We start from the raw sequence: 16,788 nt of genomic DNA, 5'->3' as shown, positions 1-16,788 counted from the left end.
TCAGTTAAACTTCAGTTTAGATTGCAATAACCTCATATTAATAAGATTAATATTGGATGATGTTTAAGCATATTTGGATACTATTGCTATATTATTATTCTTGAGTTGATCCTACCTTGGGTTCCCAGCATTCTGCTTTGCTTAAAAGCAAGAATGTAAATATTATGTTTAATGCTCTAAATTAATAAATGGAAACATCCATGATAGTTTCTGTGTAATAAGCAGTAAACAGCTGGAAAATGCAAAACCGCCAGTTTCTATTTACCATGTAATAACCTATTAAAGCAAACTTTAATGTTTGACAATTACCTGGAAATACCTGTGGTATTTCTGTGCATGCTGGGAACCTAATGTAGGAATTATTCAAACAATATAATATAGTACTACTATCCAAATATGCCAAACACAGAGAGAGAGGGAACCATTCACACTCACACTAATCACTTATTAACCTAACCCCACTAACGTCTTTGGACTCTGGGAGGAAGAAAGTGGAATTTAGTACCTTCTTACTATGAGGCAACAGTGTTAACCTGCTAACCACTGCCCTACCGTGCTGCCCCATGCAACAAAAAAAAGAAGCACTTTGTCAGACACTTTCCAGATGGTGTTGTAAAGTACTAACAGTAGTTTTGAGGCGTCACGATGCGGCTCAACTTGTTTTACATTACAGTGCAGTACCACCTAATGTGGTAGTACTCCATGTTGCTGAACGTCCCATGATGTCCTTTGTATATGAACGTCCGAAGAAATATTTTGAAAGACGATCAGAAAACCTAGAGAACTGAAGACCACTTTAAAAAATTACAAAAAAGATGCTACCTAAGACTTCTACATATAGACATGGGCAAAACGTGGACAATATATGAAGGAGTATTTTGTATGGTAAAAGATGTACATAGGTCTTATATTATTTAGTTAAACCATGACATCTAATTATTAACTGTTTATTTTATCTCAAAGATTACAAAACAGATATCCCCAAATTATTTCTTTTTATCTCAAGAACAATTCAAAAACCGGATCTGTCACCTGCGAACGTCTGCTGGATATCTTCACAATCGAGTGGCTAAAAATGTTTTTTATTTGTTACATTCTTCCCTTAAAGAATATTTTCCCTCTGCCAGTACTATACAGCTACACCTAAAACTGCTGTAAAAGACTTATGCAAGCCGTCGTATCATGCTGCTGCTAAACGTCCCTGTAAGGCTGCTGAAGATTCAAAACTCTTTATAATCATTAGCAGCACAGCACTTCTAGACCAAGAGGGCTTAAAAAGAGAGAAGAGAGGAAAAAGGTTTACTTACTGAAAGAGACTGCTGTGATTAAAGATGAAGGAGGAGGACGTAGAGCAGGTAACGCACTCAGTTACAAAGTCACAGAGAGCCTGGAGACTCCAGCAGTTTGGATTGGTGAGGCAGGTAGTTTTAGCTCACAGACACAGATATTGATAAAATGACTGCCTAACAAACAATTTAACCCAGTGAGAGTTGTTGACAGCAAGGATTTACATGAATGTTGTGTGAAAAATATGAACCAATAGTAGAGGTGAGTGTGTTTACATGGGCATGGCTATTTCGGGAGTCAAATATGGTCTAGGACTAAAAAACACACGTCTCTTATGATAAACAAAGAGCTGTTTAGTTATCACTCTTTCTGTGCTTGATACTGTAATCATACGCCTGAAACTGTATACTTGATCAATGATTCGCCAATCTGATATCATCTTTTACCCTCTCTTAAAAAACTCAACTCGCAATAGTAGATTTTTTTGGACACTGAGGTTCACAAACTAAGCCTATTAAGGTTATACGAATTGTCTGAAGCAATCCATATAGCGTCCCTCCCTTTGAGACCGTCTTCCCCTTACGATGAATTTTAATTGGCTGCCACTCATAAACAGAAGGTTGGAACAGCAGGTGGGAGGGGCTTCTGCACTCACAGCAGTGGGGAAACGACTGTCTGAAACCTTATTTTTAAAGCAGCCTGAAGTCTGAGCTCTTGGTTTACAGGGATTATCTGCACAAACACTGATCTCGTTATTTGAGACAGTGTACACGTTTAATATGAGTATCTGTAAACTCTGATTATGTTTGATCTGGTTGTAAAGAGACCTTCAAAGAGATAAAATTGACTCTGATACTTTCAGACAGGCTCAGTGCTGCTTTGAGCTTCATATTCTGAAAGGTTCAGCACTTTATTTTCAGATCCCACATTGCCTGGGAGCCTGGGAGCTTGGGGACAACTGAGTGATCCTCTGAGGGCCTGCAGCATCCATTTTCATTACTCACCCCATGCTGCTACTTTGCCCTTTTCAGCATCACAGCAGCCATTTATGGGCAACTCCTCTGGGCCACCACAGCAATCCTGCTCTCTTTATAGCTGCCCAGAGAGACCATCTATCCCTTCATCGCCCCATCAAGCCATTTAGCAAATACTCCTATTGAGTATGAAAGTGCCAGTCTCTTTATTTGCCACTGTCAGTTGGCTAGGAGAGGTCCCTAAATCCTAAACACACACATCTATTTATCAGCTTTGGTTTGAAATAGTCATGGAACATCAATCACAATTTTGGGTGTCTACCGTAAGTCTCTGATTGTTTATCGATCAGTTTCCTGCATGAATCTTGTCTCGTAAATCCATACTCATCCATCATACCGGGTATTTAAAAAGTGTAAAAAGAGCAGCAGCTACACTGCAGTAAGTGCTCGTTCTTATAAAAACAACAGAGAGAAACTCAACTTTCTGCTCTGAGAATAATTAATTTCTGCGTATTACAAATGCGCATTTCTTTATCTTCCTCCTCCTGCAAGACAGAGACTTCCCTGGTCTAAGGGGAAGTAAAAGAAAAAAAAACTAACAGTAACGTTATGTAATTGTTCTTTTAGCAAGGTTACACCGCTCTCTTCATCCGCAGCAAGAAAAAAAAAAACCCAATTTGTTTTCTGTGAATTTCCATCTAGACACATAACCACTGTGAATATGCAAGATAAGTGGGTGGGTGACATTTACAGAATCTGCACAGGTTACAGTTAAAGACTGAAGTTTCTTCTTTGTTGGAATTATAGTTTTCTGTGTGACTCTGGGACAAAATCAAAAGGAATCTCACTGCTGGTTATGAACCAGGTTAATGGTTGCAGAAATCATCTTTTAAATAAAAGCACACGTACTTTTCACAGCTTTCTGTTCTATCCCAGTAACAGATTGATTAGTTGAACTCTTTGTTTATCATCTATTAAAAAAATCTTAAGGAAAAGTGTCCAATGTTTGATATTTCATGGGTCTCAAGAATTAGATTTTGCTGCCATTATTGGTCTTGTATACACTCATCTGTGTACGATGACCAGCAAAAATTCAAATTAAGCATGAGAATGAGGAAGAAATGTAAATAAATGACTTTGAATGTGGTTGCTGGTGCTGGACATGCTGGTCTGAGCATTTCACAAACTGCTGATACACCGGACACAACCATGTCTGGGGTTTACAGAGGATGGTCTGATAAAGAGCAGCAGTTCTTTGTGCAGAATAGCATCTCTGAACTTTGTTTGTCAAACTTTTAAGCAGATGGACTGCAGCAGCAGAAGACCACACCTTGTTCTACTCTTATCAGCTAACAGGAAACTAAGGGACGGGTCACACAGCTTCAGCTAGACAACAAAAAACTAAAAACAAGGCCTGGTCTGTTAAGTCTTGATTCTACAAAGCTCAGTTCATCTCAAGATAGTTTCTTAAATATGACAATGAGTTCACTGTACTCAAATGGACTCCATAGTCACCAGATCTCAGTCAATTCAGTATTATTTTTACAGCACCAAATCATAACAACAGTTGCCTCAAGGTGCTTTAAATAATACTCAATCCAGTACTTTCTAATAAGGTGTACTAAAGTGCCCAATTTGTAAATGTAATGGAGGGTGTTTCAAACATACATGCAGTAATTAGAATTTTGTAACTCTTGATTGGACATGAGACGTTTAAAGACAACCACAATGTTCTGCGGTATGATGTAGTTGGCGTAATTTATTATGCTTTATAGACCAATTATCCAGTGAATCAAGGAAATAACTGCAAGACTCAGTATAACAATAAAAATTAATGTTAACTGAGGTTCAGCAGAATACACTCAATGAAAAATTAAAGGATTAGCCCATTATGCAATTAGTTAAATAAAAGGAAATGAAACTGCAACTATCTTCAATTCATCATTTTTAAAGAAAATAAAATGCCAGCTTTAGTGTTCCTGGAAAATCTTTTGGGTTTTTACTTGAGATTCTGTTGGACAGCTTATTCGTTTTAGTGACTTTTATAGACCAAGTGATTCAGCTGCAATCGGTTGCCATCCTCCAGTTTCTACAGTATATATGGTGACATTTATTTAAACTATGCAGTCTTGTTCTATTCATTTAGACAGGTTAGAAAGCTCCTGGAGACGTCAAAGATTTCAAATCTGTTCCTCTCCATGAGAGATGCAGGGCGGATGGAGAGGAAACCACCCGAGAACAATTGGGTCTATACAGACAGATGGAGACGCCTGATAGTCTACAGCTACATATGTTTAGAAAGGAAGAGGAGAATGAAATTAACTCAAGGCAGCCAAGTTCACTCTGGACTGGAGCCCATATTCAACTGTTTCTTTGTGTAAGGCAGTATTATGTGAAAAAGTATGAAACAAGATTCAGTTTTTTATCTCAATAAACCAGAAACAAAACCTAATAAAATGGCACACAAATCCAATCACAACAAACAAACAAAAATCCTTAAATGCTAAAACCATTTGTTAGCATACAGCAACAGTCTTATGTACCTTCTGTGATAGATGTTAACTTTCCATTGCAGCACAACAGGAAGCTGCGTCAATTGCAGCCATCGTTTTTTTCGAAACCTATTTTTTTGGATTTTGTTGTTGTTTTCCCTTCAATCGAGTGCATTTAGCAGAACATCCCTAAAAGGTTATTAGCAGTGATGTTTGGCACAGCCATCAGGTCAGCATCAGCCTGCTTATGCACCTTATTTAGGACTCTGTATGAGTGTGTGTTTGAAAGAAAGCCTCCACATGCTTCCTGGCCTTGAAGCAAAACAGATAGATTCACTTGCCGGCATTAAAACAGCCTGACATGATGTCTTTTTACTCCAGTCTGACGTGAGGACAACCATTTTAATAAAGATCTATCTAAAAACTTTCTCGTAGCAAACAGCGGCTATAAGACTCGAGCCTGAGTCGCACTGCCGGAGTGGCCTGTGCCTCGATAAGCATCGTCGTTCAGACTATTTTTAGTTCTCTGGCATTGTGCCAGATAAAATGCAGACTCTGGAGTGTTCATCAAGTCCATTTCATCAAAGTGAAACACAAGCTGGAGGAAACTACAAGACAACTTGTAAACTGCTGTGCAGGCTTTATATAGTGCAAGGTTCCCACTGGTGGTGGGTTGTCAGGTACAAGACGAGGAGGATATTTAGCGCTTCTGTGAGTCACACCTGAGGAGGTCAGAACTACCATAGAAACTAAATTGCCTGACTTTGATGATGCTTTACATTATGCAGATAAAAGTATCCTTCAGTGATCTTTAGTACTTTAGATCTGTCGGTACCTAACATTTTAGGCACTTAACTATAGAACTTTAACCTAATGAAGACTTAGTCTTCTTTTAAATAAGAAGACGCTCTGATGATTTCTTGTCAATGACAGCCACATTTTGTTATACTGTATGTTTAAACACTGCTCAAAAACACTTCACAGTATAACACAAAGTCAGTTAAATTTTAGGGATAGTGGTCTGTCCTGCTATGAAGCAGAAAATATGGGGAATCCATTTTACCTGCTTTGCAAATGAAAGTGACAACAGGTACAAAACCAAGGACATCCCCAAAAAGAGAATGGCTTTGGAGGGAGTGCAAAAGACCATTGCTTTCTCCTGACTGATATTTTTTCTAGTTTTTCTTGGTGCTACTGTCCTTGTCACTACTGATGGCATGAAAATGAAACAGTATCTGAAGCCCACAAGACAGTTTGGCTAGAAAAAAGTACACAAGTTGCCTGCTGGATTTTATTTTATAGGGCTTGAGTAGTGCTCCAAACCTTCGTGTGACAGTACATACTGTAGCTGCTCTGCCTGTGCAGCTTGAATGAGCGTTACCTTGCTGCTGTCTCTTCAGTGTACTTTCAATTGCACCAAAGCACATGAAATTGATCCATTATGGTTTATGCTTCCTAACTGTGTTATCCCTGAATTTTAACTGCTTAGTGTATTTAGGTCTTATGTACTCACGTGACAGTGCTTCATTGTTCTGGGCACATTGCAAATAGTCACCTACAAGGACTATGAGGCAGGCATACTCATTACAATGAGCTGACCGACTGTACATAGTGACAACTGCAGCATTTTGAGCTAAAAAGATTAGCTCTGCTTACGCTCTCCTTTTTTGGTTGCAAGGCTGTAAAGGTTTAAATGACACAAATTCAGTTGGCACACTAACCTTTCTTTTTCTATTACAAAACAGGTCATGAGCACTACAGACCACATCCTTTAAACTGAACGTTGAACTTTGCAATAATGATTTTTCTGATGACTTTTCTGTTTATGCACTGGCTGCTTGGATGTTCTGTAGCTGGGCTGTTGAGGCAGATAAATTAAAAGCCTGATAACCACAAAGAGAAGTTGAATGTGATCGTATTACTCCTTATTTGCAGTCTTATTTGTTGTCAATCATTAGAAACAGCATAAAAAAATCTAAATCAAAGCATGATTTTGTCAAAAGACCACCTGCTGCCACCTACTTTTTTTTTAAATAAATCAGAAAATTCATGGATAACAACAATCATTATATTTAACCATTAACAAATATCGCTTCAATAAAAGAGCTTCTCCATACTGGCAGAATAACCATTAGAGAAACATAAAAAATTATTTTGGTAATTACTAATGGCATTAAAACACTCAGTGGTGATCTATATAGGCAAATGTATGTAAGAGCAATCATAGTGTTGTTTACATATGGCTGATATGGGGTTATTTATCTTGAACTGTTAAATCCAAACGGGCTCCTGTCTACACACAGAACCACTGACATGATTATGAAAACTGCTGCTTGTTGGATTATATCTAAGTCCCGCAAAAAAGATGCTAATTTTTAGCTGAGTTTATCTATGATTTCATCCTCCTCTGTTTATTACACAAAAGCAATAATGCAAAGAAAAGCTTTCTGAGTGGCAGCTTATGTGCTCATCTTCTTTTGAGGGGGGACAGTATTAACCTGTCTGAGTCATAATCCCACCTGTATTAAAACTGTGGCGTCGCTGGTGCAGCCGCAGGCTATTTTCTACGTGACAAGCTGAAATCCTCAAGGCAATGAATTCCAGTGGAATTCAAGTAGATTTATTTCAAAAGCAGGAAATATTTCTGTATACACACACTATATATATCCACTGTATATATACTGTCTCTTCAGACCTTAGAAAGATCAGGTCTTTTATTTTTGAATGAGTTGCATTTTTATCATTTTGACCTGAGTGAACTGAATTTAAAAATGAGGCTGACCTGGATGGACCGCAGAGGTTTGAAAGAGTCAGCACCTCTGAGGTTCCACAGGGTGAAATTATGGCCATCACATATAAATGAAGACTTTTATGAGAGGTAAAGTATTTACAGTATTGGTTAATATATTCTCTTCTCTCCCGCTAGATCTGTACTCCTGACCTTGTGGTGTTCCTGGCCTGCACTAACCACCGTTTGAAGGAGAGGCTGCAGAAACGAGCCGAGCAGCAGGGACGGCCTGACGACAACCCCAAGGCCATTGAGCGCCGTCTGACCAACTTCAAACAAAACACCATTCCTCTGGTCAAATACTTCCAGGAAAGGGGACTTATTGTTACGGTAAGGCTGCCAAAAAACCCATTTTTACAGAAATTACACTCATACAGCACTTCAAACCAAAAGATGTGGAGATCAGGGTGGTGGGTGGGTGAGCACGGCTTCCAGCTGGCACAGAATTGACATTCACATAATCATCCATCCATTCATTATTTTTCTTAACTCCTTACCCAGCCCCAGTTTCCACGAGAGTTGGAGCCTATCCCAGACACCGCACAGTGCTCTCACAGAGAGACGCAACCCTGTATGGTGACATCCACAACTACGGCCAATTTAGAATCACCAATGAACCTAAAATTGTTCGTTTTTTGTGGCAGTAAGTCACAGCTATGCCAAACCCACATAGAAATGCGGATGGAGCCAGAACCAACCTCAAAAGTTAACCATTACATCACCTTGAATCACCTTGAAACCCTCTTGCTCAAGTGTCAAAAATAGGTTATTATTATCATTATTATTATTATACTCCCATCATACATTTTGGGGGGCTTTTTTTTACAGGTTTTTGAAGAATGTTGAGCATGAGCTAGTAATTTCATTTATTTGTAATTTCAAAAGCACTCTAGCTATAAGGTGAAGGGGTTTTTATAACTGCAGTTTAATTGGTAGCCATTGGGTGATGGGTGACTAGCAGGTACACGTGCCTCTCCAGCCACTTCTTTGTTATTTAACCCTAATGGCTTAATCCCAATACACATCATTCATCATGTATGACTGCAGGCAATTTAAAAACCACAGCATCTGATGAGACTGTTCCCACTGGGCAAGTCTTAATGCCAGGTCAATAAAATGAAGAAAAAGTTCTCTTTGGATGCAACTGGGGGAAAAAAGCTATTGTTTCCGTGATCATAAACAACAGGGCAGAGCAAATGCCATTTTTGTTCTAATGAGGTTGCTTGGTAAAAACTCTTTATAAGAGGACTTTATTAGTCCTCTTAAAAGAAATCCACCTGATATTTGTTAAAACAAAGTCTGTTAAGACAAAGTTGTTGAGACAGTGTGCACAAAATTAGAAATCTATTTAATAGCTGCAGAGATACAGTCTGAATGAAAGGCCTGACCATGCTTGGTAGGTCAGTGTTATCCTTCTGTCTGACGGGGCTTGCCTGGATGCATAGATGTAGGCCTGTGCATAGCAATTTTGTTAAAATGACCCAAGATCTTCATTGTCATTCTTACCACACTCACCACAGCAGGAGCGTGCATTCAAAGTCAAGTACGTTTCCAACCTGCGTCAGTTAGTTTCTGATTGTTTGGAGCTGAAATCCAGACTGCTGCTGTTGAAACAGAGATTTCAGTGTTAACTGGAGACCTCTGGGATATTCATCTGATTGTGTGGCTTGGTGCAAAGTGGCATTGAGTTACCCTTGGCATGTGTGAGTTGAGTGCAAATAGAGATATTGGCTCCTGCAGTCAGCAGCCCACTCTTCTGGTGGGAGTCTTATTGATCTGTCTGAGTGTCAGCTCAGTGTCGTCTTCTTTGTAGCAGAGGGAATACTGAATAACTTCTCCACTGTATTATTGCAAGAAAGAGACTTTATGTGCATTCGTATGGATTTGGATCTTTCCCATATGGAAAAGAAATAGTAAAAACATGTGATTTATATATGATTTACTCATGAAAGTGGCCACTTTCATGAGTAAATCATATATAAATCATATATGGCTTACATGATTTACTCATGAAAGTGGCCACTTTCTCATTACTTTCATATATTTTTTTAGTAAGTATCCAAAACATACAAGTTTCATTATATAATTTTTCAAGGGATCTTATATGTGTTTTCACTCTTGTATGCTTTTCATACAAGTTTCATACAAGACAGATACAAACTTTATAAGATTTATATATATCTTTTCCATATGGGTTGTCTTGGGATTTCTTCAAATCAAATGCATACAATAACCTTCACTGGATTTTCATATCAACACTAAAAAGAAGGCTTATGTAACTTTTGCTGCCTGTCACCTCAGGTAACAGTGAAAACATCAGTGTCATTAAGGGGTTGGCTCTACACATATTCCCATTTAATTTGCTTGCTTTGTTCATTCATGTGTTATGTTTTTCCAGTTTCTTAGCAAGCTATTTTTATGCTCTGCTTATTTTCTTTTTGTCTGGCCAGCTGTTCTGTCTCATCACACTTCTTGAATCTCATTTCTGATTCGGTGTTGCTTTTTCTCTCTTTTTCAATACACTCTACCTGCACTCAGCGAGCCTGTTTGTCAGAGAGATAACAGGCTTTTTGTTTGTTTGTTTCAAATCCAATAACCTGCATTTCTTTGGACTGTGGGGAGAGGGAAAGAAGAGCAGGTTTTAAAGTATTCATGACTTCTCAATTTTGCATCTTGTCGACTCCCTGTGTGCAGTGCGTTGTTGTGCTGCAGTCTTCTTGAAAAATGGTGGAAGACACATCACGTATAAGGTGTCATTAATACATCTGCAACGTGGATGAAATGGTATGGTTGCAAATCTGGCAAGTTTTTAATGCACTGTGCGCTGGCACCCATTCCAGTTCGCATCATTTTCACTACTGAACGTTCCCCATCAGAGGCCTAAGGACAGTACAGTGGGACTCCACTTTTACTGTTTCATTTACAGTAAAAAAAAAAAAAAAAGATTAGCATGGTCCTGCTCCTGGTCAGCACCATGCATGTCACTGGGATTGAAAACTGTGGACTCATTTTGCTGAAAGATGCTGAAAACTGCTTTTATTCTCTAGTGATGCTCTTGCTTACAAGCAATAACTTGAAAAACTTTCCAGATGCTACTTAAGAAAAGTAAATGTCAACCAGAAATATGCAAAAACATAACCTACCTCACTTACCTGTAATAAACGCAAAATGGACAATTCCCCTGGCTTTGACAAGGGGAAAGCAGAGCATAATGTAAAAGTGACTCCCCTCTTCCCCACTTCCCGTGAAAGACCAAAATAGTAAACACAACATTTTCAAAACCCTTAGTTTACCTGGAAGCAAGCCCAGTAATCCAGGTAACGTCACCTGGATGCAGCATTTTCAGTGAAACGAATGTTTCATCACTCATCCAACCGACGTCTTTAGTCTCTCATTATTGAGCATCCATCAAGACACCTAGTTTACCCACCACCAAAAGAAAACATAAGACCTTTTACACTTCTCCTTGACATAAACAGGAAGAAAATGTGTTAATAATAAAGTTTTCCCAGACCAGAATAATAGGGTCTCAATTCAAAGCAGGTACCCTAAGTTTTCAGCCAGACACAGAAGAGGGAGGAAAAGACACTATTCACACACCGTCAGAGTTTTAAAAAAGGTCATAACAGCTGCAGAAGATATCAATACACGTCATAATATTTTCCACTTAAACAACAAATCAACTCCCCCCAAAAAACCCCAAAGATGAGAAAAACGTGAGAAAGGTGTTAGAAAAAATAGCAACATGCAAAATAGTTATAAGGTGTTTTGTTTTCACTGCTACCAGCATTCATGTGTCACAGCTGCATGTGTTGATTTATTCTCAGTGGTGGCTCTGCTCCCTCAGCTTCATAGCTGCATGGCTGTGTGGTCAAAAGACCATCAATACCTAATATAGATTTATGCCCCAACTACTTTAATCATCATCAAAGGCTGATATTGCCCAACTGCATTCTGTGGCCTACTTTTGTCCTAAAACACATTTAAAAAAAACTTTTCATTTTGAAGTTAAATCCTGAATCTGTTGAGTCACAATACACAAACAATCCTTGTGTCCTCATTTTTCATCAAAGCGCTGCAGACTGAGTACCTAAGAAAAGCTCTAGATAAAAAAAAGAATATTTTTATATCAATGCAATGCTTTACAGAAAAAAATGGTACATACCAGCGTTAAAACTCTAAGAATGGGAAATAGCAAAGGAAAACTACAAAAAAAGGACAATAATAAATGGCCTTGGATAGAGTGCATTAAAAACGTGAACCCATAGTGTGGAAATGTAAGTATGTCTTATATAGCAGTTGGCATTGAGACCGTTTGATGTCTCCAGTCATCTAGATATAACTAAATAACACCAGAAAGGGTATGACATTCAAAAAATAAAATGTTAAGAAAAATAATAAAGGTTTGTTTAATCTTGCCAAGTTTTTTTCTGGTTTGATCACAGAATAAAGATTCAGACTTCGCAATTCTGTGTAAGCACCATGAGTCCAGCAGGAAAAAAGAAAACGTGTAAACAATTAAGAAAGTTAAGCCCGAGCACGGCTCAAGACTTACAGTGCACATCCACATCTCATGTTATACTTTTCCCAAGTTTTAGATCTTGCAAAGAAATTCTTCAATTTTCTGCTATAGTTCCAAAGTGTGGTTGTATTATACACTATATTTTACTAGGAACTGACCTCCCAGCCCATTGTTCCTTCAGTGGTCATTCTCAGGAGCTCAGTCATTTCCAGCGTGGTACCGTGATAGGATGCCACCTGTGCAACAAGGCCAGTTGTGAAATTTCCCCACTACTAAATATTCCACAGTGCACCGTTATGCCAGGCCAAGGCACATAGTACGCACTCCTAAATCTTGTGGAAAGCCTTCCCAGAAGAGTTGAAGCTATGATAGCTAAAAAAAAGAGTGGGCCGGCATCATACTAAACCCTATGGACTAAGAATGGGATGGCGACGAGTGAATATTTTGAACAATATAGTCACTGAAACGAGTCAGCTCAGTTCTGGTAACTAAACAGGACGCTTCCTTTGGGAGGTTTTTGGGGCACATCCATTTTCTTGAGCAATCATATACGTAAGTGTGCCCGCAAAGCATATCAGTATGCTCTAGGACAACCTTGGAAATGTGACTGGGGGAAAGGACATCTGAAATACCATGCTTAACCTGCTGCCCCCATTATCCGACTTCAGATAAGTGGCAGGAAATGGATGGAATTGTAACTCAGACTTTAGGAAAAGGTTTAGGAAATGACCTCCAAATCATTTAGACTTAAATGAAATCCATAACTTCAGATATTAGGTTAAAAATATGCTTTGGATTGTTTTTCTATAAGTACATTTAGTTTAAACATCAGCATCTGTTCTTACGTTAAACTGGATGAATTTTCTGCTGCCTGCCACCTCTCAGTAAATCCTCTACATCTTCCCTGCATTCCCAGTGGAGTCGCTTTAAGTAAGACACACTGAGCTCCGTGTCTTTTGAAGCAGGAATGTGATGTTTTCTCTCAAACTCAAGAGATGTTTTTTGAAGACAGTCTGAGCAGTAAGCTCTTTAGTTTCTCAAGAAAGTAGATTTTGTTTTAAGCTTCCTTTTTTTTTGCTAACCAAAATAACATCCCATATAATACTATGAATTACAAGCTGGGGAACCACAATGAACCTCAGTGCAACTTAATGCTACTGTGTCAACCAAATATGCACCAAATATAGGCTCATTTAAAAAACAAAAATTAAATCAAAGGGCTACTGGCAAAATTGCAAACTCAGGGCATCAAGCAAGTTCACAAACCAGTGGGTGACAGCTACATCTGTCTTTTATATACAGTCTGTAAACCACCTAGAAAAGATACATGAGGTCAGACTTGCTTACTGGAACACACTCCCTCTTCTAGCACCAGTTAAGTTTAGGACCAGTTGTGACAGAAGAAGGGAGAAAGTCCAGACTGAAGAAAGAAAAAGTCAGGTTCGGCGGATCGGTTCAGAAACACTACTTCCTTACCAAACCATGATTATTACTTTAATGATGAAAATGATGTTTATGTATATTTGGTGTTGTTCACTCCAGCGCTTATGTTTTCTTATGGCCAGGATAATAGCTGTAAATGGACCTCTCTGGGTGCACTGTCCTTATGTGGTGTGACAGTTTGTGTTTTGTAAAAGACTCCTTGGGAATTATCAGTTTCTTCTGTGAAAAGAAGAAGTCTGCAGTCTCTACAAAAGTAATTTGAAACTTTTTTTTTTTTTTTTTAGCTTATTGATAGTTTGTCCCTTCTCTGTCCCCACTTCCACTGTGATGCAGCAAGGTCAACAGGCTGTTACAGTGAGTCTCAGACAGACTGCACGTCACTCCACCTTTCCGTTAAGCACATCTTTAGCTGGTTTGTCAAACCATCTTTTCAATCGCACAAGCTTAAAGACTCAGAAATCAAAGGCTGGCAGAGTTTGAAGTGCTTTTAAAAATAGAGACATCATCCCTCCACAAAAAGTGTTGAGGAGTTCTGGTTGTTCATAAGAAGGAGATCTGTAGAGTGGGTTTGTCTGTTTTCCAGTGACATTTGTGAAGGATGAAAATGTATTTTTCTCTTTAAGCCTTGACCTTTTGTGCTCCACTGTACCAACATAATCTGAGTATAAAGAGGCCAAATAGATTTTTTATTCCATTTATCACAACAGCCCCTTGTATCACGCTTAAAAACTGACAGAGACAATAAAAAGCCTTCCAGTTAGCCGCCCATCATCAGCAGACTACAAAATCACAATATTTTTAGCCACATGAATTTTGCTTTCACTGATTTTTAAAATAATTTAATGCCAAAGTCTGATCAGTGTGCCGTGCTGGGATTGCTTAAATTGGGATATATAAGATCTGGTGACTGCGGACAACATCTTAGTACAGGGAACTCATTGTCACTCATTACTGAAGAAACCAGTTTGAGATGATCTGAGCTTTGAGACATGGCACACTACTGTTGTGGAAGTTTTCCATTAAATGAAGCCTGCAGACGAGCGGTGAGCGGTAGCTAACATTCTTTAATCCAAACACACAAAGAACAGAAAACCAAGCTTGTGGAGAGCCTACATGACCGCGGGGCAGACGGTCAGCAGAGTCTCACCTGAGCCTAGCATGGCTCTCAGATAAATACCTTCTTCAGGAACAAAAGGCAGTACACAGCTGTTTCACACCTTAAGGTTCACACTCCCTTGCTACCTCCCAGAGTCCTCAAGGGACAAAAGACTCTTCCTGTGGAGTTGTCTGCTTCCCCCAACTTCCTTACTACTTACAGACATGTTAAAATCCAGTGGCACCAAGGCATTATACAATAAAATAATGTGATTAATACATAAGTAAAAGAAATTCCTATACACTACCCTGCTGGAAGCAGCCATCAGAAGGTGTTAGCAATGATACTCAGGCTGTGAGGTTTAACCAATGCTTAGTTGGTACTGAGAAGCCTAAAATGAGCTTATTTTCATGTGATTGGCTGATTAGTTATTTCGGTTGGCAAGCCACTGAACACATGAACTTAATAAAGTTGTGGCGAGTGAGGACAGGGACCAGTTAAAAATGTTATTCAGTACGTTTTAACATGCTGGATTATTGGGTACGAATCTCTCTTGAGATTCAAAATGTAAATTCTTCATCAATTTTTTGTCACTTTATGCTTGATATCTGATTTGTCCACCTGTGCCTGATTAAATCATGAAGATTAAGGACTGAGTGAATGAGTGCCATCACCACCAAGCACAGCCATTATAAGCTGAATGAGAGCAGAACAAGCACAGAAAGTGTGACTTTGAACATTTGTTTTTGCAGAGTTTGTACAACATGAAATATAGTCAAAGGAGCTTGAAGACGACATTTCACCTCTCATCCGAGAAGCTTCTCGGATGAGAGGTGAAACGTCTTCAAGCAACTTAAAGAAGTCCAGTCGCTTTTCTTTGCAAGCTCCTTTGACTACGATGACCTGGATGACTGAGAACCTTCACAGACATACAACATGAAATATATTTCAGTTACCTTTTTATAACAGTTTAAATGATGATATCACACTTTCCTCAGGTGAAAGCTTCAGAAAGGAAAGGCTCAGATTTGTGTGTGGTGCAGTTCATAAGTCAACCTAACTGCTGACACCCGGAGGGACAGAAAGGCACGACTGAAAACATCTATATCTAAACCTGCAGCACACCAGTAGGGTGGCAGGAAAGCTAAAAATCCAACACATGACTCAAAATATATTCCAAACAAATAAAATTAGGCAACAGGAAAATAGGATCACCCGGTAACTCAAGAAGATGACTTAACAAACCAGCCAAAAGTGACAAAATTTTCGTGGATTTATATATATATTGTTTCTAATGAAATGGTGATGCTTTGTACACCCTGTTTTATTACCAAAATTTAGCCATGTAGACTGCCGAGTGGGTGACAAGGGCAAACTTAAATGTCAGGAAACCATGTTGTTCAATCCATAAACTGTAGCAAAAGTCATACACCGTTTTCAGGTTTGAACAACCCTGCATACACCAGGAAGAAGGAATATACAACACTCATACAACACGTGTGAACACAAGGCAATAACAAGGCCAGGAAAAGAACAAAGGATGGAAAACATCATAACTCACATTAAGAATTAAACTTCAAAATAAAGCAGGGTTAAAGTGAAAGAGGGACAATGAGTGGCTCTGGCAGACAAGGAGACAGATGTATGCTAAGAAAAGGAAAGTATGCAGTAACACACCCACACACACCCTTATTTACACAGGGTCTCCACAGCAGTCAGCTCTGCATGTTTGATTTTGGTAGATTTTTTTACACCAGCTGCCCTTTCTAACGCCTCCCCGAAATTATTTGTGTTTCTTACCAAGGATCTTTTGCTTGTTAGTCAAATGTGTAAACCACTACACTATGGAGCCACTACAGCAAGGCAAAAAGACAACAAACAAAGGATCAGGATACTTTTGAAGCTCATAACACATATGACAAAACATTCAAACATGACTGAGCATCAGTTTCCTGAAAGGCAGCAAATGGTTATGAGTTAGAAACACCTGATCGGGTTGCAGATGATGACTACCCCATCCAGATAGTTCTGCTTCAGGTTTCTTCCTGTTACCAGGGAGTTTTTCCTTCCTTTGGTCACCAACTGCTTGCTCACAGGGGGTTATCTGTAACATGAAGCGCTGTGTTGCGGGCACGTCGCAGACCGGAATGCAGAACTCGGGCCTTTATTGCTAGGTGTTCAAACAA

General features: G+C 39.0%; 1 protein-coding gene across 1 annotated transcript in view; it reads left to right on the top strand.

Annotated features, from left to right (window-relative positions):
• ak5 (adenylate kinase 5) overlaps window positions 1-16,788 on the top strand; it is a 117,380-nt gene that overhangs the window by 38,544 nt on the left and 62,048 nt on the right. The window contains exon 6 of the mRNA XM_084913654.1: window positions 7,680-7,871. Coding sequence (XP_084769780.1) covers window positions 7,680-7,871 — 192 coding nt within the window. The remainder of the gene's footprint in view (window positions 1-7,679; window positions 7,872-16,788) is intronic.

The sequence above is a fragment of the Perissodus microlepis genome, chromosome 18, assembly GCF_051167445.1.
Source record: "Perissodus microlepis isolate ML-2025 ecotype Zambia chromosome 18, ASM5116744v1, whole genome shotgun sequence".
In the NCBI taxonomy this organism is placed as follows: Eukaryota; Metazoa; Chordata; class Actinopteri; order Cichliformes; family Cichlidae; genus Perissodus; species Perissodus microlepis.
This window is presented reverse-complemented; position numbering and strand designations above follow the sequence as displayed.